At 45.9% G+C, this 27139-nt stretch overlaps 1 protein-coding gene across 2 annotated transcripts in view; it reads left to right on the plus strand.

The window, feature by feature from the left end:
* Window positions 1-24450, plus strand: part of SRP72 (signal recognition particle 72) — a 278175-nt gene extending 253725 nt beyond the window's left edge. For both annotated transcript variants that reach the window (XM_078676511.1, XM_078676512.1), the window contains exons 18-19: window positions 14797-14956; window positions 24174-24450. In XM_078676511.1, the coding sequence (XP_078532637.1) occupies window positions 14797-14956; window positions 24174-24357 (344 nt within the window). In that variant the 3' untranslated portion in view covers window positions 24358-24450. The remainder of the gene's footprint in view (window positions 1-14796; window positions 14957-24173) is intronic.
* Window positions 24451-27139: the final 2689 nt, after the last annotated feature.

Consider the following 27139-nt stretch of genomic DNA (forward strand, 5'->3'; position numbering starts at 1 on the left):
GAGCAGTACTTATTATATCACATAAAGTGCTAATGTTACTATGTTTTTCACAGTATTTAAAAACTGTGCATCAACCCCTTCGGTTATATTTCTATAGAACAATTGGGGAATATCTTAATTCTAGTACAAAAGTGCAAGTGCTCTAACTCCAAATACAGTACTTCATTGATGTAAACATTTCACTCAAATTGCACATTCCCAAATATCATTCAAAGTATCAGTGCATATCACAGGACAAAAACAGCATTACTTCATTGCAATAAAATTATCCCTGAGCCAACGTCTTTAAAAGACAAAAAACCACCTCTTCACATGAAAATATAAAAGGTAAAAGCTCAGATTAAGACCATTAAAATCACAAAGAAATTTTCATCTAAAAGAAATCAACGATGAAAAAATCTTAAAATACAGTTCGGGAATTATCAAGGCTTAGAAAACAGTTCATAATATTTACATGTCAACTCAAGCAAGTATAAAGGTCTTCATCCACGTTCAGGCATACATATACATATATATATATATATATATATATATATATATATATACACATTCTGCAAACCACAATTCCGGTGTCTGGCCAGTACCGGCTCGCGAGCGGGTCGTCGTTAGGGTCCCGGCGGCCCAAATATCCAAAAGAGATTTCCCATATGCAAGGAAACGTTACGACAACACTCCAGAAGTTGCTGTGCTTGAAAATTTATTGGCAGCAAAACAAACTGTTTGTTTTGCTGCCAATAAATTTTCAAGCACAGCAACTTCTGGAGTGTTGTCGTAACGTTTCCTTGCATATGGGAAATCTCTTTTGGATATATATATACATATACATATACATTACCTACTGGCGGTCGCCAGTAGGTATATATAGTTAGGATTTTTTCTCTATGGGATTTTTGAAAATTCTATGTCTAATAACTTTGGCGTTTGTGGACGGAATTGGCTGAAATTTTCAGGAAAATTGAACATTTTGTTTCTGAGCAGCCCCCGAAGTGTGTGAGTGTGGAGTGAGTAACTCCATGGATGAGTGGCAGTGTGTGAGTGTCTGTATACACTGAGTGTATCTAAGGTTATATTAGAGTCTGAAGAGGTTTATCGTATTAGCACAAGAATGATGTCAAATGAGATGTCATCAGTGATGTCATTTGAGATGTCATCAGTGATGTCATCAGTGATGTCACTGACCATGTCATGAATGATGTAATATGTGACATGATCAGCAGTGGATTGCGGGTGCGCGATATATAGTTAGTGCAACTAACTATATATGGAATTTCAATGGTTTTGTGTGAGTAAAATAAGGTTTTTTAAATGCTAATTCCTAACTATATATGGTCTATAACCTATGGTTTTTTCAGTGAATATATATATATATATATATATATATATATATATATATATATATATATATATATATATATATATATATATATATATATATATATATATATATATATATATATATATATATATATATATATATATATATATATATATATATATATATATATATATATATATATATATATATATATATATATATATATATATATATATATATATATATATATATATATATATATATATATATATATATATATATATATATATATATATATATATATATATATATATATATATATATATATATATATATATATATATATATATATATATATATATATATATATATATATATATATATATATATATATATATATATATATATATATATATATATATATATATATATATATATATATATATATATATATATATATATATATATATATATATATATATATATATATATATATATATATATATATATATATATATATATATATACACACACACACCTTACCACCCCACTCATCTTCCCTGTTCTGCGAACTGACTTCCAAAATAAGGGACTCCCTTTTATGGCTCTGCACGTCTGGCGTGGAATGTTGTTTAAAAGAACTGACGTCAGTGCGCAGGGGCGGCTTCTAAGTAGATACCCCTACGTCATCCCGGCGATCACCATGATGAACGCGGAGTTGACCGACTCCACTTATCAATGCGCAAGGGTACTGCTGAGAAAAGTTTTTCCAGTCCGACGACTGGGGGGAAATTCTAAGGTAAGGAATTTATGACTAATATATGTCTCTTACAGATATATTGTTACCGAAGGTAACTAAGTTGTTCTTTTATCACACTCATTACTTACCATTTGTTGGCCTCATTATCACTCTTCTTTGATGCCTTCTGATTCAAACACTTTTTTGTGCTTTGTACGGGTCATGGACCAAGTACAGATTGATTTATTTTCATTAGTGGCAGTGTGCTGCTTGCGCTGTGATTGAGGTACAAGTTCTTTTTTTAGCAGTTTTATATAGCATAATCTTGACCCGACCTGAAGGTATTGGAGAGCTTTACATGAGCACCAGTTACATTACACAAGTTCACAATATTTCTTTTAGGTGCGAGGAGATGAAGCGATTGATTTTTATTTTTTAACAGCAGGGATGTTCATAGTAACTTTAATTCCATCTCCAATGGAAACTCTTTTGGAATATTAGCTTATTCGCTGTATGTTAAATACTTTGTATGTTGGCAAAATGTGTCCCCCCCCCACTGACCTACACAATAGTTAACTCCTGGTAGTACCGCATATATGGCCGGCACATGCTTTTGATCGTGCAAGGGTTGTGCCTCATCTTACAAGCTTTGGTATTTCTTTTTATTATTTAGAAGTTTGGATTTCTGAACTACTTTTTACTTTACTCTTTTAAATAGAACTATGTTCATACTGTTTGCCGTGTCCATTAACACACAGTACATCAGTGCAGTGAAGAGATTGGACTTTGCATATTCAGCTTAAACCATTGCGACAAACACTATAACAGTCCCTTGCCACTTAAAACAAAGCAATCCACATAGCCTGCTTGGACCTTCTTTTGGAGTTTGCTACCTCCCTGTCTCGTAGTTTTGTTCTTTTCTTAATAGCCGGTGTGTCCGGAGTGTCTGAAATGTGATAGGCTGTAAATAATCTGCTGCCTACAGCCTGCCATGATATGTCAAATGCAGAAATGGTGGGACACTAAAGACGAGTGCTACCTTCCTGTACCTTCTCTCGCTAAGCACTGGTCCGTCTCTCCCCGGACCCAGGTGCCCTTCCCAGTCATCCCCCTCTCTCATATACCATCTCCTAACCCCTCTCTCTCACTCTCTAACACACTCTTCCCGCCTCTCTCATGTTGTTCTCTTCAGGTGTTTGAGCACAGTTTATTTCCCATGGCTTTTCAAGTTTTCCCTCCCTCAAACCCACCCTCTCCTCCTCTTCCTGGGGTGTCTACTGCGTAAACAGGCGCTCTCTCTTTATGCGTATGTGGCCTGCTGTCCCCTTCTTTCTCACACACTTTCTGCTCCTCTATCGGGAGTTCATTCAACACTTTATGCACAAACTACCTATTCCGCTCTATCTTCCTTTCTAACTATTCTGTGCACCTTTCACCACTGTCTACTCACCATGCCACATAATCCCACTACACAAATACGCTGTACACCACACAATTCCACCACACACAATTCCACAACTAACAATTCCAGTCCAACACGCTCCACTCCACACCATATACATCCACTCCAAACCATAACACATGGGTAAAACACATTGTCATATACACCAATAGCTCTAACTCTCACAAATGTGAGACCTATTGCATTGCAAATGCATGTTAGCTGCTAGATGCTTATTTTCGACTCTCGACAGTGCACTGAAGCCTGCTAACCAGACCTCCGTGCCAGTGCTCCTTCCTTAAAACAAAGTGATAACTGATTGTGTTACACTTGGCAAAGGACTTTAGTACCCCTGTAGGTCGCTGGTAAATGATATCCCTGGTACCTAGGACATGAGTACTCAATAGGGTCCCTAAGGGCTGCAGCACATCTTATGTCACCCTAAGAACCCACAAACAAATTCCACACAGACTACCATTGCAGACTGTGTGACATGGTTGAAAAGATATCATGGCACACTCCTGTGTGCCATGCCAAAGATACTGCATGGGCTATATGTAAGTCACCCTTACAGCAGGCCTTGGAGCCATAAGGCAAGTTGCACTATAGCACATGTGAGGGCATATTTTCGTGATTTATTTATTAATACATGCACCTAGAGAACCTCAGAAGTACCCCCTGAACCATACTAATCCTCTAGTGTGATGGCTGCCTGGTCCTGTCTAGCCTGCCACCACAGAAAAGGTTCTGACCCCAAGGAGGTGAGAGCCCCGCTCTCAGAAGTCAAAAACAATGCCTGTTCTGGCAGGAGGTGTTTACCCCTCCTCCAAACAGGATTACCAGTAAATTAGCATGTCAAGGCAGGGAGCTTCAAAGAGCACACCACCTTTTATCTGTGAGCCTGAAAAAGCACTCTCCACAAGTATACTCATCCGGAATGGCCCTCCTTCAAACGATCCACTTGGTGACAATGGTGCCCTCCTAGCAGCCATCGCACAGTCAAGAGCCTTGCTCAGCGCCAAGATTGGTGCGAGAGGCTCTGATGTCATCCTGCTCCAGCAGGACCTGCAAAACACTGTGGAACAGATTGCGAAGACGGAGACTTTGGTCTCTGGAGTGGATGACTCCTTTACATCTTTGCAGCAAACCGAATTCAAACTCACCACGGTGACCAAGGAACTTGTGACGAGTGTGGAAGATGCAGAGGGCAGAGCTCACTGCAGCAACCTACGATTTGTTGGTTTTCCGGAGGGGTGTGAAGGTTTCTCGATAGAGTGCTTCCTAGATCAGTGGCTTTGTACGCTGATGCCTTCTGAGGCCCTTCCCTCCAGATTTGTAATTGAGCAGGCCCATAGAGCCCTGGTGCCTCTTCCCCCTCACCCCCCCAGACCTGCTATAGTGAAACATTTGAACTACCTAGACTGAGACTTCATCCCCAAGTGTGCTCAGCTCAGAGACAAAACTCTTTACCATTCTCAAAATAACTACACCAGAATGGCACATCCGCATCGAACAATCGTTCCATGCAGCTAAATGCCTCCATGATCCCGACATTATATACATGCTCCTGTATCCAGCAAAGTTGAACATCTTATATTAATCCCAGACACTCTTCTTTGACGAGCTGGAAGAGGTCTTCCAAATTGATGGATGAGAGTGTTCATGTCAAGCCCCACACTCCCCCACACGTGAATTCTGACTCTTCCCAGTGGGCCAGATTGGGAGGGCCCTAAAAACTCTGTTGAAGCATTGCAACCGGTCTTGGTCATCATGGAGGAGCTCCAGATGGACTGCAGACATCCCAGCTGGGGGCGAGGGACTGCCTGACTCACATGCACCATCAGAAGTTCAAATAATGCGGGAGGAACTCGCCTGTCCAGGCATACTGGCACCTGCAGCCAGGACGGCGGTGCCTAGGAGATGACGGCGGGCACTTGGGACCTTCAATAGAACAAGAACAGCACCAGTAGTGCAGACTCCCCACTGGCACCTGGAGCTGGGACTGTGGTACTTTTGGACAATAGCCCAGCCAGTCAGCAGGACTATCTGCCTGTGGAGCTGCTGGTTTTCATTAAGTTGGCCAGCATACCTCTGAAGTGACACGGATGGGGACACCTAGTCCAGCTGGTGCCTCCTACAACCCCTATGTGCAATGCTTTACCTGTGATCGTAAGACTATACGAGTGGAACTCCCCAATTGTGTGTTTAAGTATGGACTTCCGTTGGGACAGGTCTGGCTGGGGCTCTCTGTCGCAAGGCAGACCATCGCTAGGCCCTAACAGATATTTTCTGTTTTCTGAGTATGGGGGGTATTGGATTCAAGTTCCTATTATTGTTATGGTTATTTCATTGCCTGAATGTTTTTCATGCTTATTATTGTTTTGTTCTGCACCCATTGGTACACACACCTCATAGGTCAACGATTTTGTCCTACAGTGTCATGCATGACCCACAAAAGACAGGTCCACTGCTTGTTTAACGAGGTTAAAAGAGGAGCCGTCCTGAAACATGTAAGAGAGTGGTGACTGATGTTCTTCTTCATGAGACCCACCACTACCATCATTCCCCGGTAGCCTTTTGGCTCCGTGTGGGCAATCAGCACTCGGTCTTCCACTGGCACCTATCACCTTGGCATCTACAGAACCCGGATTATCGTTTGCACATGGAGCACTCCATCGAGGAGTACTTCACACACAATACTAACTCAGTTGAGTCCCCAGCAGCGCTGTGGCAGGCTCTGATACCCACATTACGAGGACCATACATTAGCTTCTGCACTGTGGAGCTGCAGGGCAGGAAACTCGATTTGATGGATTTTGAAACCCAAATGACTGTACTGAACGAGCAGGATCATGGGAACAATTGCCAGGTTTCTGGTAGGCAGCTGAGTCTCCTACAGCAGCAATTCCAACAGACATTGCTGGATGAGGCCAACTTGGCCTGGGCAAGCGGTCCAGAGTCGTATATACCAAAGGGGACAAATTGAGTAAGTTGCTCCACAAACTATGTCTGGGCACACCCCATTCTTTTCCTTTGGTCAGGGACTCCTCCAGGATTTTGCTCATTGACCCCCAAAGTGATAGCAAGCAGTTTTGCTGCCCATTTAGTGGGTGTCTACACCCGGAGTGAGATAATGTCGCATGAGCAGATAGTACACTTTGTTCAGGCTCTCAAGATTGCTACTTCAACCGACCATGAAATACTGAACAGCGCCCTCACAGTGAATGAGCTCTCGGCGGGCGTGACTGGCTTAAACACTGGGAAGGCCCCAGCACCAAACTGGTACCCCTGTGAGTTCTTTGAAGCATATATGTCCAAACCTTGGAAACAAATGCTAGGAGTGATCCTCTTGGCAGCGAACAATGCCACGTTGCCGCCCAACAGGCGCCATGCGGATATTGCAGTCTTTCCGAATCCCGGGTGACCGCCTGATGAACAATCTTCAGACCACCCGCATCCTCTGTTGAATCTCAAGGTCAAGAGCTTAGCAAAGGCTCTTGCAAATAGGCTGATACGCCTCTTCCCTGATTTGGTCCACCCCACCCAGATGAGATTTATTCCATCCCGTGCCACCCATCATAACATTAGGTGCTTTTATAATGCACTGGCTCTCGCAAATAGATTAGGAGGACCGGCGGCTATTCTGTCTGATATAGACAAAGCCTTTGACTGCATGAGCTGGGAATACCTGTTTATCCTCCTTCAACACCTGAATTTGGCACTGAATTTCTTTCCTATATTCAGCTGCTGTACACTGACTTAAGGGCGCAGGGTCAAGACTGATTTGCATATGGTTGGGTCCAAACTGGAATGGCAAGGTGAGCAAAAAAACGATGGATTTAGGCCCAGATCTCTGTACTGGGCTAAATGTATGACATTGTTCTGCATTCTGTCCATTAATTGTTCTTTTTGTACACTGACTTAACAGCATCTGTGCGGGTGGATGGTGCTAGGTCAGAGTGCGATTCCTGTACACTTGGGGAGGAGGCAAGGTTGTCCCTTGTCCACCCTACTGTTTGCTTTCACCATGGAGCTGTCGGTGGCATGGGGGGAGTATAGACTCTTTGATGTGGGGCTTTGAATGGGGAGGGACTCTCCGAGCGAATAGCACTGTATGCTAATGATGTCCTCTTCTTCCTTACTGTGTCTGACAAATCGGGATACTGCATTCTCCAGATCATTTGTATTTTGGGGGAAACATCGGGCCTTCACATTAATGTGTCGAATTCTGTGGTCTTCCCAGTCGACACATGTCCTCAGGAACTCAGTTTTGCATCCGAACTACGGATTTCTCAGAATGTCTTCAAATACCTGGGTGTTTCCATGTCCCCAGACCTGGCAAATGCGTGGTTGCCTAACTTTGAGCCGGTCCTGGCTTGCCTGAAGGATGATGTTAAGATTTGGTCTGTTCCGCCCCCTGTCCTTGACTGGACTGTCTGTCAATTTTAAGATGCTGGTTTTACTCCGGTTTCTTTACCACTTGCAAAATTTCCCATGCGATATACCACGACATTGGTTCTTCAAACTGTATTCCTTTCTCACTACTTTCTTTTGCAGGGGTGTGACCCCTTGTATTGCAATCAGCAAATGTTTTCAATCCACTTACTGCAGGGGAATAGTCGCTGCAGATGTTGAATCTTATTACCTTGCATCTCACCTTCTGATGAGAAATCATTGATTGTACGACTTAGAGGGAGGTCCTCCGTGTGCCTTTGAAAAATTGGCGATGGGAAATACCCCACTGGTCTGATACCATTTTTAGCGGGGGCAGAGGAGATGACTTTCCTCCTGCAATGTGAGCCGTCCTCCTTATAGGACGCTTGTCTCTCCGACTGTTGGGGTGGTGGGGAAGGCTGACAAAGGTTACGTCACTTTGGCAGGGCCAACTGCTCTTGCAGGTAGCAGTCCTAGAAGGTTTCCGGAAGTGGGACCTCATTGAAGTTTCCACATTTGGGGATGTCCAATGCAGCACAGTCCTCAAATTGTTCCAGATCCTGCAGGAGGAATATCCGTTCCACTGTAGTTCTGGAGGGTAAACTCCTCATGCGTGACCTAGGTGATCAAAAAGTCTCTAAGATTTATCAGTCACTTCTCTACAACCAGCCGGATGTGTTTGATGCCCTTCAGCCCGCCTGGGTGGCCGATCTGGGGACCTTTGAGAACGAGGACAGGACAGAGGCACTTGGGACAGCTTGCATGGCTGCAATATCAGCCAGACTAGGATTTATTCAGCTGAAATATCTACACAAAGTATATCTTATTCACCATAGACTGTAGTGGATGAGAGTGATCGCTTCCCTCTCCTGTCTAAGATGTGGTACAGGAGATGGCACGTTTATGGCACGTTTATCGACAGTGTGGAGCTTCTGCAAACTGATCCGATTCTGAAATGGGTTGACAGCCTGTCTAAACAGAGTTTTGCCTTGGCTGATCTTGATGGAATATACTTCACTGACAATATGGGTGGTGATAGATATAAATTAACCATTTTTAGGTCTCGCCTACGGGAGCGCACATGCGCTGCATAGGAAAAAGCGTTTAGCCATCGCTACACTTTTGCATGCAAAAACGTGCATGCATTGCATTGCTTCCATTGGTAACGCGTGCACGTTTGGCGATTCCCTGGCGGGAGCGAGCAGCAGCGCCATATGTTATCAATTATCATGCCTTGCTGCTCGCTTCCGCACGGGAAACATGCGCAGGCCCCCTCCTCTGTCCCCTCCCCCTTGTTCCAGCGCGAGGCGTGCACGCTTGTTTTTTCTGCTGTTGGAGATCGCCTTACTTCGTAGACCTTACTGGGGCCTAGCGTGCTGCAGTAGGTTACCGTAAGGTGGCGCTGTTCACCGGCCCCAGCAACTTTCTTGATGCTGTGGGACTCGTGGGACTTCTGGGACGTCTGTGTAGTGCTAGGAGCTACTACTGTGTAGCGCTGTTGGCCCTGGAGATGTTGGTGTAGGTACTGGTTGGGTGCTGGCCACACAGGTTATTTTCGTTGTGAAGGGCCCTTCACACGCTGTTCACAGCAGTTTTCACAGGCCTCGGTGAGGTATATTCTTCAGTGCTGTATTGTTGCTTGCGCCCACCCTGGCTTGTGCTGGAACGTCCTTCCTTACCCCTGCGTGGAGGGAGGTGAGGCTGCTCACTTGTTAACTCAGACCGGTGATGATGCTCAAAAGCTTTGTTGTCTCGGGGGGGCATTGCTGGCTCGTTCCTAATGCCGGGCAGCGTGTCTTGTTATAAAACTGTGGAAACCTGTCGGAGCCGCTTCACAACAGTCCCTGTATATCGGGTGCACTATACTAAAGCAGCTGTTAGGTGGCGCTGCTCTTTCCCTAATATGGCAGTCTCTCAATTAGCCCTGGGCTGGCGATGCAGGTGCAGGTAGTATTCACAGCGGTGCTGCAGCTACTCCTTTCCCGCCGCTGCAGTCTCTCAAGAACTGCAGGCCATGCAGGGCATAGAATTGCAGGTAGGGGGCAAAGCTAGTTTTGGCGCGGATCACTGCACACGAGTCCGGTATTTGCTAAGGTGCAGTGCAGCGAGTAATTGCTAGTTGACACTGTTGCCACCTCAGGAGGCCGCAGCATCTTTCTTCTAGCTGCAGGCTACATTGCTTAGCTCTGTTGGACTTGTTGCAGGGTTGTGATATCTGCTCCTCTCACCTGCAGGCACTTGTGCTGCTGTATCGTGGAAAAAGTCTTCTCGCCCTCACAAGTGCTGCAGAAACAGGTGCAACCTCACGGGCAGCACGGTCACTTGGCAGGATGTTATATGCTGGACCACAGTACTTCTCCGTGCCACCTAACTCTCTCCTATGACCAGTTAAGAGATGATGGGGTGGAAAGAGGGTCACCACGGAGTTGCTCAGAGCCTCACCTCACTAATTTTTGGGAGCATTCTCCCACTACGTTTGGCAACCTGCCTTCAGGGGGTGTTCGAGGCCGGCTTCCTCGCTTGAGGGCCTCTCCGTAGGGTGCAATTCTGTCACATGCCTCCTTTCTAGAGATAGGGACTGCGCTCAGGGCTATGTGCAATGCATTTTCACCATCAAGACAACTCTAAGTAGTCTGCCAGCATGAGGGCAGCTGCAGGGATGTCAGCTTTCAGGCAGCATTGTTCTCGCTTACAGGGAGGCCATAGTCTTGCCAATGCTTTAAGTGTGATGAAAAAACTGGGGGGTGGGGGGAGAGAGAGTCTCTCAAAGCAGCGTGGTCGATATAGTTAAGGATGTGGCTCGAAACACGCAAGTTAGAAATCTCTGTTTTGCATTATGTGCCGCCCGACTTGTATGTTGCTGCTTTTTTCTCTCTTTGCATCCATATATATAATTCAACAAGTAGCATTACACCTGCAGAAAGCCAGGCCCCAGCCCACTTAAAGCTCTGACCTTGCCCAGTTCTGCCACTGATTTTGCCATGCAAGCAGTGGGTGCCTCAGGCTACGCTTCTCCCATTAGGCAGTGCAAAGCGTCAGGCAGCATACACGCCGGGTCAGAACCGCTTTTCGCCATTGTAAAGTTGTGTGCTCTCGACCCACATACTTAGTAAGAGGTTAAGACGGACACGGGGTGTGTGGTACTAGAACTGGTCCCGAGCACGTGCGCTCTGACCTTTTTTATTGACCGGGTCACCTAACCGATGACACCTGTGCTGGATGGGTATGTGGTGGCTGTAGGGCCAGCCCTCAAGAGAGTGGCTGGTATACTAGTGCCTGTTAAGACACTAGAACGTGTACATCCGGACACTACAATACTGAACTATGAGAAGGTTTTATCTGTATTAAATAGGCCTTACTTAAGTTCTGCGTTGGATAAATGTAATAGCATGTTGTTTTCAACCATTTTAATGGGAGTCGTGCTTTGGCATCATGAATGATAAAGCTATAATCCTCGAAAAACCTGGTTGCTTTTACTGCTCCCAGCATTCCTATTCATGTACTGATCTACATTAAGTTTAACTGAGCCTCTTAGAATAATGTGCAAACACAACAATGATGGACAGAATGTGGATCAATGTCACACATTCACCCCAGTCCAAAGATCTGGGCCCAAATCCATCGTTTTTCCACTCCACACCACCCTGGGTTAGACAATGGCGATATGCAAATCAGCGCTGACCCTGTGCCCCATGGGAACAGTCCAGTCCGAACTACAAAAGCCATGTCCTTCCCAGAACGGAAACAAGCATCCGAGGACCGGCCCGGTTTCGAGGTAACACCTCTCATCAGCCCGGCTAGCTTGATTCCAGTGGTGTGGAGTGCCTGGGACTCACGTCTGAGCATCCCCAGTACACTTAGAGCGGTAACTGCAAACACAACAATGATGGACAGAATGTGGATCAATGTCACACATTCACCCCAGTCCAAAGATCTGGGCCCAAATCCATTGTTTTTCCACTCCACACCACCCTGGGTTAGACAATGGCGATATGCAAATCAGCGCTGACCCTGTGCCCCATGGGAACAGTCCAGTCCGAACTACAAAAGCCATGTCCTTCCCAGAACGGAAACAAGCATCCGAGGACCGGCCCGGTTTCGAGGTAACACCTCATCAACCCGGCTAGCTTGATTCCAGTGGTGTGGAGTGCCTGGGACTCACGTCTGAGCATCCCCAGTACACTTAGAGCGGTAACTGAAAACACAACAATGATGGACAGAATGTGGATCAATGTCACACATTCACCCCAGTCCAAAGATCTGGGCCCAAATCCATCGTTTTTCCACTCCACACCACCCTGGGTTAGACAATGGCGATATGCAAATCAGCGCTGACCCTGTGCCCCATGGGAACAGTCCAGTCCGAACTACAAAAGCCATGTCCTTCCCAGAACGCATATCGCCATTGTCTAACCCAGGGTGGTGTGGAGTGGAAAAACGATGGAGTCGCTAGCTGCTGAAGCAGAGTTTTCCAAGAAATCGTTGTAGATTTTCGGAACTAGTAGAAGTAGCCCTGCCGTATTTGGATTGCATGAGCTATATCTAAATATAGTTATGATTCTTATGCCTATATAAGGATATGGTGATTTATACCTATATAAGGGCATGAATCGGGGAAAATTACAATAGGGTCCTAAAATGTTATACAGACCTTTCTGTTGTGACATATTACCCCGAACATAGCTTTCAAAACTCTGAAACCCATATGTCAATGATAAAACTTGTCTGAAGGTAAGGGTTTTAAAGCAAGCCCTTATTTTGCACACCCGATTGAGAATGCCATGTCTGAATCAGTTTGAAATTTATAGTTTGGCAGTTCCTGATCCTTATAAAACTATCTCTTAATTCTGCTTTCTGGATATATTCTTAAGCACTTTGATGTTTACCCACTCCAGTGCCGTACAGAAACCAAATCGCGGGCATCATTCATAGTCATTCATTCAGCAGCTTCCTCCCTTCTTATCCACTCATTGTTTGGGGGGGGAGTTCTATGTCCAAGGTTCTTGTCTCAGTGTTTGCTTGGAGGCTGTAAGTCCAAGGTTCAAGTCTCAGTGTTTGCTTGGGAGGCTCCAAGTATAATCTCTTCACTGGGGGTGAATGTTTGATTTGCTCTGCATACCGTCCATCATCTGTGTGTCTTTCGCTTTCTCGCCCTAAGTGTGTCTGGTATCCCTAGACGTGGGTCCGGGGCTCACCATGCCACTAGATGCAAGCTAGCCTGGCTGATGAAGGGTGTTACACCCAAACGAGTGCCAGGATGCTAGTTTCCTGTCCAGGGAAGACCTGGCATGGCAGTTCGGGCTGGACTGTTTCCATGAGGAGCAGGGTCAAGGATCCTACTTCCCCTAATCTTCTCACTGATACAGCCTCAAGTAAAACAAACATTGGCATAGCCAATAGGTCTCGCCTTTGGGACCTTATAAGTGTTTAGCCATGCAACACTTGATGTTGTTGCACCAAGGATATTGTGCTGGATAACTAAACACTTAAAAGGCAAGACCTATTGGCTATGCCAATGCTTGTTGTGTATAGGCCTGACACTAGATAAACAGGATATAGCTGGAGAGTGGAAGGCTGCGACTCCCGGTCATTGTCTAAGTAGAAAAGGGGATGGACCACTGTATGGGCATGGAAGTGGCAGTTCACAAAGCGAGGGGATTTCCCCAAAAACACCACAGGATTTGGCAGCATGAGCAGATTATCGGGCCATACATTGGAACCAGTCCACTCTCAACACCATCTGATTTATGAGGAATTCCGAACATTCAAGGATATATGCGGGTTGGGAGGTAGTGGGATAAACAATCTAACAATTGGTCTTGTTTTATGTCTCTATAATTTTGTGTGGGTAGACGAGCAGGTATTTGTATATGTTGACATTTCTTTGTTGCATTTGGACCCATCAGGTCATGCTGTATGTCTCAATTTCAAAATCAAAATATGTAAAAAAAAAATGGAGAAAAAAAATGAGATCATTACCCAAAGTAAGTACCTTGTTTAGTTGTACCCTCTTTGGCCCGGCAAGGCTTTACTCTATGCAAGTGTTGATTATATGCTCTCTTTTGTTTGCCCGATCAGGCTTCATTATTCAGATCACCCACTGTCATACATGCATCATTCCTTCTGAAAGTTGTCATCTTTCCGTGTGGGGCATTCCATCACTCTTGCTACGTTCTTTTCTCTGCCAAATAAATCTGAAGAGAAGGATGGGCTACACTGGTTGGATCCACAGCGTATCTTTAGTTTCTGCATTGATAGGATTAAAGAGTACCAGGTGGATGATCAGCGGTTTGTTGGGTTGAATTGTGCAAAGAAAAGATAAAAGGGATGTTGTCCCAATGGCTTGTCCTCGGCATCCGACTATTATGACGTAGCCAAAATGTCTTCCAGAGAGCCTTTGGCCTATTTCTACTAGAGCAAAGAAAGTTACTATTTCAGTATCTAGGGCTGTTCCAGTTCTGAACATCTGGCAGGCAGCCACATTAGCATCTCTCCACCAAACCTTCAACAGACTCTTCTGTATGTATCGATTCACAAGTCTGCAGAGAGCACAGACACACGCTCAATCCTGAAAGGTTTTCTGATGCAAGTCTATTGCTCAGACCCCCCTCCCTGGCGAGGACATTGTTTCGTACCGATTACCAAGAAAAGTCCACTTAAAAAAATCTCCTCAAACCTTTTTCATGAAACATGAACATGCAGAGGTATTTCTGGTTGGCTGACGGTTAAGGACAACATATGATCTGTATATGTAAATTATTGTGCAGTTTGAAACTCATTTGTTTAGTCATTCATTCATAAATGTCTTAACTTGTCTCACTAAAAGCATATTCTGAGAAAAGTAAACCTATGTTTATTAATTGCTAGGAAAACTTCCAAAGAATTATGATCCCAAAGTGTCCCCGGATCCTGAGCGATGGCTTCCAATGAGAGAACGCTCATATTACCGAGGCAGGAAGAAGGGAAAAAAGAAGGAACAGGTTGGAAAAGGAACACAAGGGGCTATGGCTGGTGCATCAACTGAACTGTAAGTATGAACAGTGTTTTCAGTTGTCATGTTTTGTACTTATTTAGAAATTCTGATTATGTATTTTAATTCTGTAAAGAGTACTTTAAAGAGATCAAACCAAATACTTAACACAGTAATGAGCCAAGATGCATTGTTTTGGCTTAAGAATGTGGCTTTGAGGAGGAGATAGCTGGGCAATTATGATTCGTAAACATTACACTTTTTGTTCTAAGTTACCTTGTAAAGGACTTCCCTATTACTTTCTTAAATGGTCTTTTCTCTTTTGCAAATTTGTTGATCTACTTTTAACTGATAATTCATCTAGACATAATCTTAAAGTCTGTCATATTTTGATTAGTGGGAAGGTAGAACACCTCAATACTCTATATGCCTCGCTGTATATATATGTTGTATTTGTGGAATGCAAACCTAGACAAAGGAAGCAGAGCCCTCTACAGTGTCAACTGCAAAACTTAGTCCAATGAGTGATAGGAGTGGAAGCTAGGTTCTGAGAGCAAAGGTGGCCTGTTCGTCATGATGTAATGTTCTGTAAAGAGATGCATCTTTTTCATTGGGGCAGGGTTAAGATGTTCCCGATAGGTACAAGGATGTCGTTCCAGATCCTGTGTGCATAGAGATGGGCTGTTGCAGTTTTTTCTGTTTTTTTTACACTTGATCGTCAGTATGACAGTGTCCTAGTTGCATGTGTGCTGAGAGCCACAGGAAGTAGTGGGTTTTGACGGCTAGAAAAACGGGGGTACTTGGCTCAAGGAATGTTTTATCTGATGTGTAGGAATTGATGGGAAAGATGGCTTTCTCTTCCCTCTGCTCCACAAATGTGGCCTGCCTACGTGAACGCTATTTGCATCCCTGGTGGGAGATGGCTCATGTGAACATGCGAAGCCTTCGAGAAGTCTTGAGATACCACTTTGCAGAGGTCCTATGCAATGGACAGGGTGTGGCTTATCAGGATTGAAGATGATATACTGAGTGGTCTGACTACATTTTCCAGCCTCTAAGGATAGCCTTCGCTCAGTCAAGGCTATCTCCTGCGTGATTGCATGGGCAGCTTTAGTCAAGAATGAATCAATTTTGCCCACCATGCACCCCCCTAAACACCCCACTGTGTAGTGAGTGTTTTCCTTTTGCCAATTTCGGGCGCTGAACCACTAGAACCCCCCTGTCTCTATAGTCGCTGTGGAGTACTTGGGTGGTCGGATTTCTAGTATGATTTAAAAAGTACCATGATATATTGACCGATTTCCATCCAAAGTCTGTCTCCCAAGTACAAATGCGGATTTCCAACTAAAACAGCCAAGAGGTCTGGCCCAGCCAGCCCAGTCACTGATGGGCACAGACGGGCCCAGCCTTTGTCCCGTCCCACGCTGCGAGAGGCCGGCCGAGATTTTATCGCGCCTCCAGGCCGTTTCAGGCGTCGCGGGAGCCGTCCGGGCGGGGGAATGCTGAGAGTTGGAGCTCTTGGTAGCTGTTCCCCTCACGGCAGGCAGGGTAAATTCAGCAACGTTGGCCGTTCCCCTCACAGCTGTGTGACAATGGCAGCCCCGTCACTGCTCTCCGAAGCGCTAGCACCAGTGTTTTTTTAAGCATTTTCCACTACAAAGAAAGAATTCTTAGAGGACACTCCATAGCAGATATCTTCAAATCAGCTAAATTGTCAACACCACAGTTTACTAAGCACTACTATGTGATATTCTCCAGTATTAGGGGTGTCTTTCATAGATTCACATGCTTGAATATTCCCCGTCGTCGAAGTGGGAGTCCCACGGTACATAAAATAGCAATAAATGCTAAAAAATATGTGTATGTGTGAACATAACATAAGAAGAAATAGAAGTAAATACATAACTGAAAACCTCTAAAACAATTCCTCCATAGGAATGCATGATAGAGAGAGAAAACACTTGTAACATATCACTGTCATTATGTTAGTCCAAACTACAGCCAATCAGGCGTCCGCACCCTCTAGAACCTTCTCCTCAGAAGCTCAAGCCCTCAGATTTTCTACCGCACGTCGTGTGAAGGGAGTCTCCCTGAGCTCTGCTCAGTTTTTTCCTCAACTGCTTCTTGTTTCCTGAACTTTCATCATGTCAAGTAAGAAGTCTTTATTCCGACCTTCCTCTTCTTGTGGGAAGTTGCGTCTTTTTAAAGAAGACCCCCACAAGAAATGTATTTATTGTCTCTACCCTGAGCATGAAGTTGGCAACTGCAAGTTTTGTAGAACCTTTTCTAACAAGACTCTAAAGGACAGAGAAGGCCGTCTCCTCGATTGGCTCCAAAGTCTTAAAGACAAGGATTCAGCTCTGTCTGATGCTGAGAGTTTTCAATCTGGACCCTCCACTGCAGCCTCTAAGCGTGGTAGTGTGCAGGATATGCCTTCTCCTTTTCTAAAAAAGAAGAAACTGGCCCTGCCTTTGGACTCTGTGGTGTCCCAACCAGCTCCTACTACTGCTGAGCCCACGAGACCTGGCTCTCAGGTGTCTTCTGCTGCCTCTCAGCGTGTTTCCACACCTAAACATGCTTCGTCGTCGACGGGAGCGTCTACGAGCGTTCCGACGACGAGATCTGCAGTGTCTACATCGTCGACGACACGGACGACGACGTCGGCTTTCACCTCATCGATGTCGGTCTCGTCGACGGCCTTTACGTCGACGAGAGTTTCATTGGCCTTTCAGACTCTCGTCGACGATTCCTATCACCTCGTTGACGAAGAAACCAGCGAGGGCTCCGTCTACAGGGGTGTCTCCTGCGTCGACGACTTCGTCGGCGGCTTTGCCATCTACAATACTTCCGTCGACGAGCCTTCCGTCTACGATGGATTCATCGGAGTCATTTTCATCGACTGCCTTTTCAGCACCGCACCGTCAACGATAACGTCGACGGCACCGTCGACGGTGGCACCATCTTCCTTTGCCTCGTTGCCTCTGGTGCATTTACCTTCTTCGGGTTCTGCATCTGTCGCCACCGATCTTTCACACCGTCGCCGTCAAACGCCTTGCCACCAGTTGTCCGCTCCAGATCCGCAGCCTCCTTCACCTATGTTTGCCACTAACTCTGAGCACGACACCGATTTTGGTGATGATGTGGATGACACTTTCGGGGCGGCCCACAGTCCGTCTGATCTAATCATCAAATGTCATGATTCCGGCAGTGACGACGACAGCGGCGACCAGGAGTCTCAAGCTGAGGACCAGTGCATCCAAGTTCCAATGGCTACTTTGCCTTTGTATTTGATTTCAAATCTTCAGCATATGCTGGACGACTACAACTGGCGTTTTCCACCAACGCCACAAGGTACTCCCACACCATCACCGACTGCGACAGCTCCGCCTTCTCTTCCGCCAACTTTGCCACCGACGTCGGTCAAGATTCACACAACTGTGTATCCACAGGATGCGGAGGATGAGGCGATTCCAGAACGAGAGGACGGAGAGGTCCACGATGATACGGATAATGATGATGCCGCAACCAGCATGACAGAGTGGGACGACTACCAAATGCAGACGCCCTCCCCTCCGCCATGAGAATATGGGGATTCCCCCTCCAGTAGATATTGCCAGTTTTCACCTGTTGATGGATAGAGCGGCTCAGCGCTTTAAATTGACAAGGACACAGAGAGAGGAGGACTGTTTCCTCTACGATTTCAAGAATCAGCCTTTCAAACAAGTCCACACAATTCCAATAATCGATTTTATTTGGAAGGAGGGAGTTAAGCTCATGCAGGCTCCGCATTCGTTACCTGCCCAAATACCGCGCCTTGAAAAGAAATATAAGGCCCCAACTGGTTCACCAGCATGCCTCGTCTCTAACCCTAAGCCAGATTCGGTTGTAACTCAGGCAGCACAGCGTCGGGCCCGTAATCAAGCGTCTCCAATCACCGCACCTCAAGATAGAGAAGGTCGGCGCCTAGACGCCATTGGAAGAAAATGCTCCACCATGGCTTCCACTACAGTACGGGCGGCGAATGCCTTAGCCATCTTGGGCCGCTACGACCGGCAGATGTGGTCGGACATATCTACCCTAGTCTACCTCATCCCTGACGCTGCCAAAGCGGACGCTCTGCAAATCCTCCAGGACGGACAAAGAGCATCTGAAGAGATGATTGACTGCGCAGTCGATATTGCGGGCACTGGCTTCCGCCAGCTTGCTAGTGCGGCTGCCTTATGACGCCAGGGTTGGTTGAAGGCCACCTCCTTCCGGCAGGAAGTTCAATCCAAGATCCTTGATATGCCATATGATGGTGAATCGCTGTTTGGGTCACACATTGACGAAGCTCTAGAGTCCATTAAAAAGGACACTGATACGGCTAAATCACTGGGCACTTTGCAATTTCGGAAGCAGCCATTTCGAGGTGCACGCGGACGCGGCACTTCTTCCACTTTTCGAGGAGGACAATCTCAATATCGCTCCTACAATCAGAGCAACCAACGTTACTCTTCCAACCAACAGCAGTCACATCGACAACAGTCCTCAAGGCCCTACAGGGGAAAGTCATCCTATCGGGGATCCACTCCCAAACGCCAATGACTTTTGTGATCCCCAAAGTGTTGGAGGTCGAATCTCTCTGTTTTATTCTCAGTGGTCTTCCATCACCTCGGACCGCTGGGTTTTGGACATTGTGCTGGAAGGTCATTTCTTAGAGTTCATCCAGATTCCTCCTCATACTCCACCGTCTGGCCCGCCTCCTCCCCATCTCAAGGAGCTTTACCATCAAGTCCGTCTTCTTGTTCAAAAAGGTGCAGTCGAAGTGGTTCCAGTGTCTCAGAGAGGAGAGGGGTTTTACTCTCGTTTCTTCCTCATACTCAAGAAGACGGGAGATTGGCGACCAATTCAGGATTTGAGGGCTCGCAACAGATACCTAAAGAGCCAATGTTTCCGCATGCTGACACTACTGGTGATCGTGTGTCTTCTGGCCAGCGGGGATTTCATGACCACCATAGACCTTCAGGACGCATACTTTCATGTCCCAATTCTCCAACAGCATCGAAAGTACCTGCGCTTCAGGGTGGGGCAGACACATTATCAGTTCAAGGTGTTGCCTTTCGGACTCCGATCCGCCCCTCGTGTGTTCACGAAGGTGTTGGCTCCTGTGGTGGCTCACCTACGCCTTCGAGGCGTCCAAATTTTTCCTTACTTGGACGATTGCCTCCTCAAGTCTCAATCACGCCATCAACTGAGCCAAGACACTCGTCTTTGTCAAAATGTGTTTCAATCCCTCGGCTTGGCCATCAATGTCGACAAGTCACAGTTTGCACCAGCGCAAACCAGGAATTTCTTGGGAGCGATCTTAGACACAATGCTTTCAAAGGCGTTTGTTTCACACGAACGACAACAGAAAATCCTCCGCCTGGTGTCTCTCATTCGATCAAGGCAGTCCGTTTCTGTCCGGACATTAAAGTAATTTCTGGGGAAGGCATCATTTTGTATTGCACTGATCCCACATTGCAGACTGCGGACCCGTCCCATTCAAGAGGAACTGGACGTACAGTGGTGTCAGGTCTCCGGATCTTTCAACAACCTGGTGGCCATTACAGCTCGCATGAGAAAGGGTCTGTGCTGGTGGGCCCAGGCGACCAACCTGGCGACTGGAACATCCTTCCTCGTCAACGCGCCAGATCTCACGCTCACAACGGTCGCCTCTCTGGACGGCTGGGGCGCTCATCTTCAAGGCCTCTCCATCAAGGGCAAATGTTCTCCACCCCAACGCTCTTAGCATATCAACAGGCTAGAGTTGATGGTGATCTTTCTGGCACTCAAGTCGTTTCTTCCTGTAGTTCAAGGGGAGTCAGTGCTTATTCAAACGGACAATACCACCAGCATGCACTATGTGAACAAACAGGGAGGGACCAAGTCTCAACGCTTTCTCGACTGGCTTAGTCGATTTGGGATTGGGCTCTCAGTCATCAGATAACCTTGACGGCGGTGCATCTGCCGGGCGTTTCAAACATCCTGGCAGACTCCCTCAGCAGGTCCACATCGTCGACCCACGAATGGGAGCTGCATCAACTGACTCTGGATTTTGTGTTTCACCAATGGGGTCGCCCATCTCTAGACCTCTTTGCGACACCAGAGAATCGGAAATGCCCGTCCTACGCAAGTTGGCATCCCCACCCAGGATCGTGCGGGAATGCCCTTTTGATCGATTGGTGCGATCTATTCGCTTATGCCTTTCCGCCGATCCCGTTAGTGCCACGGGTGCTGTGGAAGATGCAGAGGCAGCCCTGCCACATCCTATTGATCGCTCCTCTATGGCCCAGACAGGCGCGGTTCTCAGAGTTGCTCCTTCTGTCCCAGTGCGAGCCCATTCCTCTTCATCCTCGTCCAGACCTCCTGACGATGGACGGGGCCAGGTTTACCATCCGGATTCATCCACTCTACAATTGTCGGCATGGAACCTGAGCACCTTGAGTTCGCAAACTTAAATATCTCGCAAGACTGCAGAGAGATCCTCGCTCATGCGAGGGCTCTGTCTACCATCAAAACTTACAAACTCAAGTGGAAGAGATTTTGTCATTGGTGCATGGCAGCAAATGTCCATCCAATCCATTTTACTCTGGAGCAGCTTCTTCTGTTCTTTTTGAGTCTAGCTCAATCTGGACTCTCGCATGCTACCTTGAGAGTTTTCCTAGCTGCAATCTCTTGCTTCCGGCAAGATGGCTCTTCCTCCCTCTGCTCGTCCAGAATTATCCGCCAGTTTTTCAAAGGGCTTTTCCGGAAGTTCCCACCTATTCGGCGCCCTCCTAAACCGTGGCATCTCAATGTTGTCTTGTCGCAACTTATGAAATCACCATTTTAGCCCATCCATAGGGCGGACATTAAGTTCCTCACCTAGAAGGTTGTTCTTCTTCTTGCTCTGACCTCATCTCGTCGTGTGAGTGACCTCCACGCCTTTACTATGAAACCGCCTTATCTTCAATTCAGACCTGACGGCGTGGTGCTTCGCACCAACCCATCTTTCCTACCTAAGGTGCCTGCTGACTTCCATCTAAATGAACCTGTGTTCTTGAAAACTTTCTTTGCTGAGCCAAAGTCTCCGGCTGAGCAGCGATTGCATTCCTTGGACATCAAACGATGCCTTAAATTTTGCATTAGCAGAACTGCCTCCTTCCGCCGGTCCGACCAACTTTTCATTGCTTATGGACGACTGCGTAAGGGGCATCCAGTTACCAAACCAACGATTGCCCGTTGGATTTCTTCCGCCATTGCCTTCTGCCATCAACAGGCTGGCAAGCCTTTGCAGTCTTCGGTGAGGGCACATTCTACAAGGGCTATGTCTTCATCCACCGCCCTGTTTGCTGGTGTGCCACTTCATCAGATCTGCCGTGCAACAACATGGTCCAGCAAGCACACCTTCACCATGCATTACTGCTTGGACGCCATCAATAAGGCGGATACCGCAGTGGGACAGGCAGTACTTCGTCATCTTTTCAAATAAGGTGAGCCTCTGTTCCCTCCTCCTTTATATTTTTTCTATCATTGCTATTTAAGCTTCCATGACTGTATTACTACTGTCTTCGAGCTTTTCCATGCTGTGCTTTGCAATCTCATTGGAGGTTACTGCTCTCTACTCTATTCAAGCATGTGAATCTATGAAAGACTCCCCTAATACTGGAGAAGAGCAATTGTCACTTACCTGTAAACAGGTGGTTCTCCAGTATTGGTGTCTTTCATAGATTCATATGCGACCCACCCTCCTCCCCTCAGAGGCTATCTTCTCCTCATGCATTCTGGGTCACTTTGGTGCTACGAAAATATGAGGGCTTGAGCTTTTGAGGAGAAGGTTCTAGAGGGTGCTGACGCCTGATTGGCTGTAGTTTAGATCAACATAATGACAGTGATATGTTACAAGTGTTTTCTCTCTCTATCATGCATTCCTATGGAGGAATTGTTTTAGAGGTTTTCAGTTATGTATTTACTTCTATTTCTTCTTATGTTATGTTCTCACATACATATATTTTTTAGCATTTATTGCTATTTTATGTACCGTGGGACTCCCACTTCGACGACGGGGAATATTCAAGCATGTGAATCTATGAAAGACACCAATACCAGAGAACCACCTGTTTACAGGTAAGTAACAATTGTTCTTCTTAAGGAGTCCTTAATTGACCAAACCGTCTTAAGAACTCTATTCCAAACATTACTTCTTCTGCTCGCTATCCACCGCTCATGGGGGTAATTGCTTTACACTCTATGCAGGGAAAGTGTATCTACACCATCACGTGCTACAAACGGAAAATGTTACCCTGTAATTATCTTTTTGTAACTTCTAGTGCTTTGGGTTCACATGCACCCTTTCATCTTCCTGGAAGCGGGCAATAATCTAAGATGCTGATTATTGTTTAGGCACAGTACACAATACACATCTGTCTTGCTGCTTTATACTCGACTTATATTGGTCACCCCCTTGGAAAAACAATCTTTGTTCTGGTGCATTGTAGCCCTAGGTAGGAGTCACAAGACCTCTCGAGGCCGAAACTGCTTTGAAGAATAACAACTTACAAACGTCCATGCCCAACACTAGATGACATGAGTATGTAGAATATGTTAATCTACAGCTCTACAAGCTACAAACAAATGGTTCCAAAGTTTGTGTAACAAATTCATTTTCAAATGTCAGACTTGCCTGATTATTTAAAGTGGCATCTCCACAAGGTTCAATGCCAGGAGAGCAAGAGAGAGAGCACAATTTCTCACAAGGGTCACTTAGATGAGAGAACGACTTCTGATTTGGACTGGCCCACAACGACTAAAACACAGATCAACATCTCCAAAGATGACTGCTTCGCAGCTGGAAAGAAAATGGATTTGATCAAACTCATAATAAAAATTGTATTCACCTGTTTTCGAAAGTAAAACCTATATTCAATCTGTTAAAATATCCTCCCATTTAATTTAGATTTATGCTGCTCAAAAGATATTTTTCTCCTGTGAGCAAAAAAAAAAGTTAGATTGAGGAATGTTCTATGTATTGAGTGACTGAACTATCATTGATTATAAATATTGCATTATTGAAGGTTTAATATTGAGAGTGCATTAATGATCTAGATGCATGAGATCAGCCTCAGTGTCTTAATCTAAAATGAATAAATATGGACATAATAATTAACTGACCGTTATTAACACATTGCAAATTATTAAACTGCTTTCTTGTAAATACTAACATGCATATTGCATCTGAATTGTATACAATAATGTGGGGTTTTTTTTACACCAGGGACGCCAGTAAAACCACTACAAGCCCTCCGACATCTCCAAGGCCTGGCAGTGTTGCTGCAAATGCACCATCGTCCTCCGCAAGTAATGTAATACCCCCAAGACACCAAAAACCTGTTGGGGCTGCGGGCACAAAGAAGAAGGTACAACAGAAGAAGAAGAAAGGTGGAAAAGGTGGTTGGTGAAATGGACAAATTAAAGGCATCCAAAAAAGCAACATTATTTTGCTCCAAGTAAATTAAAGTTCAAGCTGCGAGCCAGTTTTTGTTTTCACAAAACTTGTGTTTGTCTTTTGTTGCATACATTTGTCAGGTATTTGTAGGAGGTAGGTGGGAGGCATAAGTTATTTTCAATTGGAAAATAACCTTCCAAGCAGCATGGATTGTGATGCACATCTGTGTGATTGTTTCAAAAGCCAATAGCTTGCGGGTGCAATATTGAATGCAGGATGTAAGTGGACTCCTTCGCAATTGTTTTAAAACCACACATTGTACATGCACATAACCCTTGTATGAAACTGATGGGTGGTCCAAAATAATAAGTATTGTTTGTCCATCCTTTCAATTCCTGGGCTAAAATGGTGGAGAGATCCTTCACTGTCTGTGAACTTTCTAATTCCTTGTCGCCTATGGCATCTTTGGTTCCTGGGTGTTTTAAGTTTATCTAGAGGTGTCAAGGGCCATTCTTTTTTTTAATTTTTTATAAAACATTTTTTATTAAGAAAAAACAAACAGCATGGCAACACAGAAGGAGCAGATCGGTAGACATCAGTGGTACAGCAGGCAATATCAAAATATACAATCATACATTGTGAAAGGTCTAGGGCGTCGGGGGATCATCGCTTGCAGGTGTTAGCGGGGGTTGGCAAATATCTCCACGATAAGAGTTCCACAAGCGAGACCATTTTTTGGGACATCCACGTGACACATATACAGTCTTTTCTCTAAATATTGCCCAGTCCATGTCTTTTCCCCACTCCTGTGCTGTGGGTGGAACCCCCCCCCCCCATCGCTAGGCAATATTCCTCTTGGCCAGCATTGGCCCCAAAGTCGCCCACTGCGTCAAGCATACGTTCAAGTCAGTCGGTTCCCAGATATTTAGGAGACACCTACTGGCCTCCACCTGGAGCTACGCAGACAGAACAGTATTGATAATGTCGTGGATATGACGCCAGTAGGGTTGAATTTGTGGACGTTCCCAAAGTATATGAAAAAGAGTTCCCAACTGGCCACAGCCCCGCCGGCAGGCCCCCTCTACCACCCTTCCCATTCGTACCAATTGGGGCCCTGTAACATAGATATGGTGGAGGAGTTTTAACTGGACTAGGCAGAGACAAGCGGGTATCGCTACAACTCTGGGAGAAGAGACTACCTCCTGCCAATCCTCGTCATCCATTTCTATGCCATCCCTGGTCCGCTTCTCTCGGAGAGCCAGGAGAGGATACGAGATATTGTTGACCAGTTTTTTATATATCAAAGAAATGGTACTGTCTGGGAGAGGACCATCCAGCACCCTATCTTCCAGTGGAGATGATTCCGGCAGCATGATCCCGGGCTGTAGGTGTGTGCGAAGTGCGTGTCGAACCTGTGCGTAACGGAAGTGCTCTAAATCAGCCAAGCTATATTGTTGCTGTAACGCTGCAAAATACTTAATATCAGATTTGTCCCACAAGTCCCTTATGCACGCAATTCCTATGAGATCCCATTTGTCAAATCCCTTACTCTTCCATAGGTCACCCAGTTGCTCGGAGTCCCATAGCGGTGTCGCTAACGTCAACTTCACTCTCCAGCCTAGGCGATTGGTGGCCGCAGGCCATATGTGTACTTAATGTTTAGTGGGGCCCGTGAGTGGATGGCACCGGAGCCTAGAATAAAGAGCTCTGCTAAAGGTCCCCCCAGAGAGGAGCCACCTATCCATGTTATATCCCGGGTCACAAGGCTGGGCATACGTGCAATGGTTGATGGAGGACAGATGGGACGCCCAATAGTACAATCGTATGTCTGGGAGGCTAATGCCTCCATCATACCAATTGAGGGAAAGCTTGCCGAGAGCAATGCGAGGTTTACCGTTCCACAGCAGATCCCGTTGGTGGCTCTCGACCTCTCGGAAATAGGACGTGGGTACCAGATCCATGGAATTCTGAAGGGCATACAGGAATCTGGGTAGGGACATAATCTTAAAAAGAGCTGCCTTACCTAGCAGAGAGAGGGGGAGCGCCTTCCACCTGGCAATATCTTTGCACAGCTGAAGCAGTGAGCCTGGAGGTTGCGGGAAAATCGAAGAGAGGGATCTAAAGAAAGGAAGATACCCAGGTATGTAAACCCTTCGATACAAATTTGTAGTGGGATCCCACGCGGCGGAATCGAGGGCTCACCCGCCACCACGAACAGAAGGGATTTGCTCCAGTTTATGGAGTGGCCTGAGAACCGTCCAAAGATCGTGAAGATATCCAAGACCACTATCAGAGATCTCCTTGGGGAGGACAAGTATAAAAGGATGTCATCCGCATAGAGAGAAATCCGGTCTTCCCAGTCTGAGGACCAACGCATACCCCTTATCAGGTCTTGACGTATCCACGCTGCCAGCGGCTCCAACGCTAGGGCAAACAGCAACGGAGACAGGAGGCAGCCCTGACGGGTCCCTCTACCCAGTTCGAAGGCATCCGACTTATTGTTATTAACCACCACCTGGGCCACAGGGTGGGCGTAGAGTAATTGCACCCATTGTATGTATTTGGGACCAAATCTAAATTTCTCCAACACCGCCCAAAGATAGGGCCATTCGATGCTGATCCGGGTGGACCAAAGACCACATCGCGGTCAAGAGTCGGGTAGCAAGAAGCTTGGCCAAGATCTTGGGCTCTGCATTCAACTCGGATATGGTGCGTTAGGAACCACATTCAGTCTTGGGTTTCCCTTCTTTGTGAATAGTAACGATTGTGGCAGTACATTCGGCTATGGGCAGGAT

Source organism: Lissotriton helveticus, chromosome 2_1 (assembly GCF_964261635.1).
Source record: "Lissotriton helveticus chromosome 2_1, aLisHel1.1, whole genome shotgun sequence".
Taxonomy (NCBI): Eukaryota; Metazoa; Chordata; class Amphibia; order Caudata; family Salamandridae; genus Lissotriton; species Lissotriton helveticus.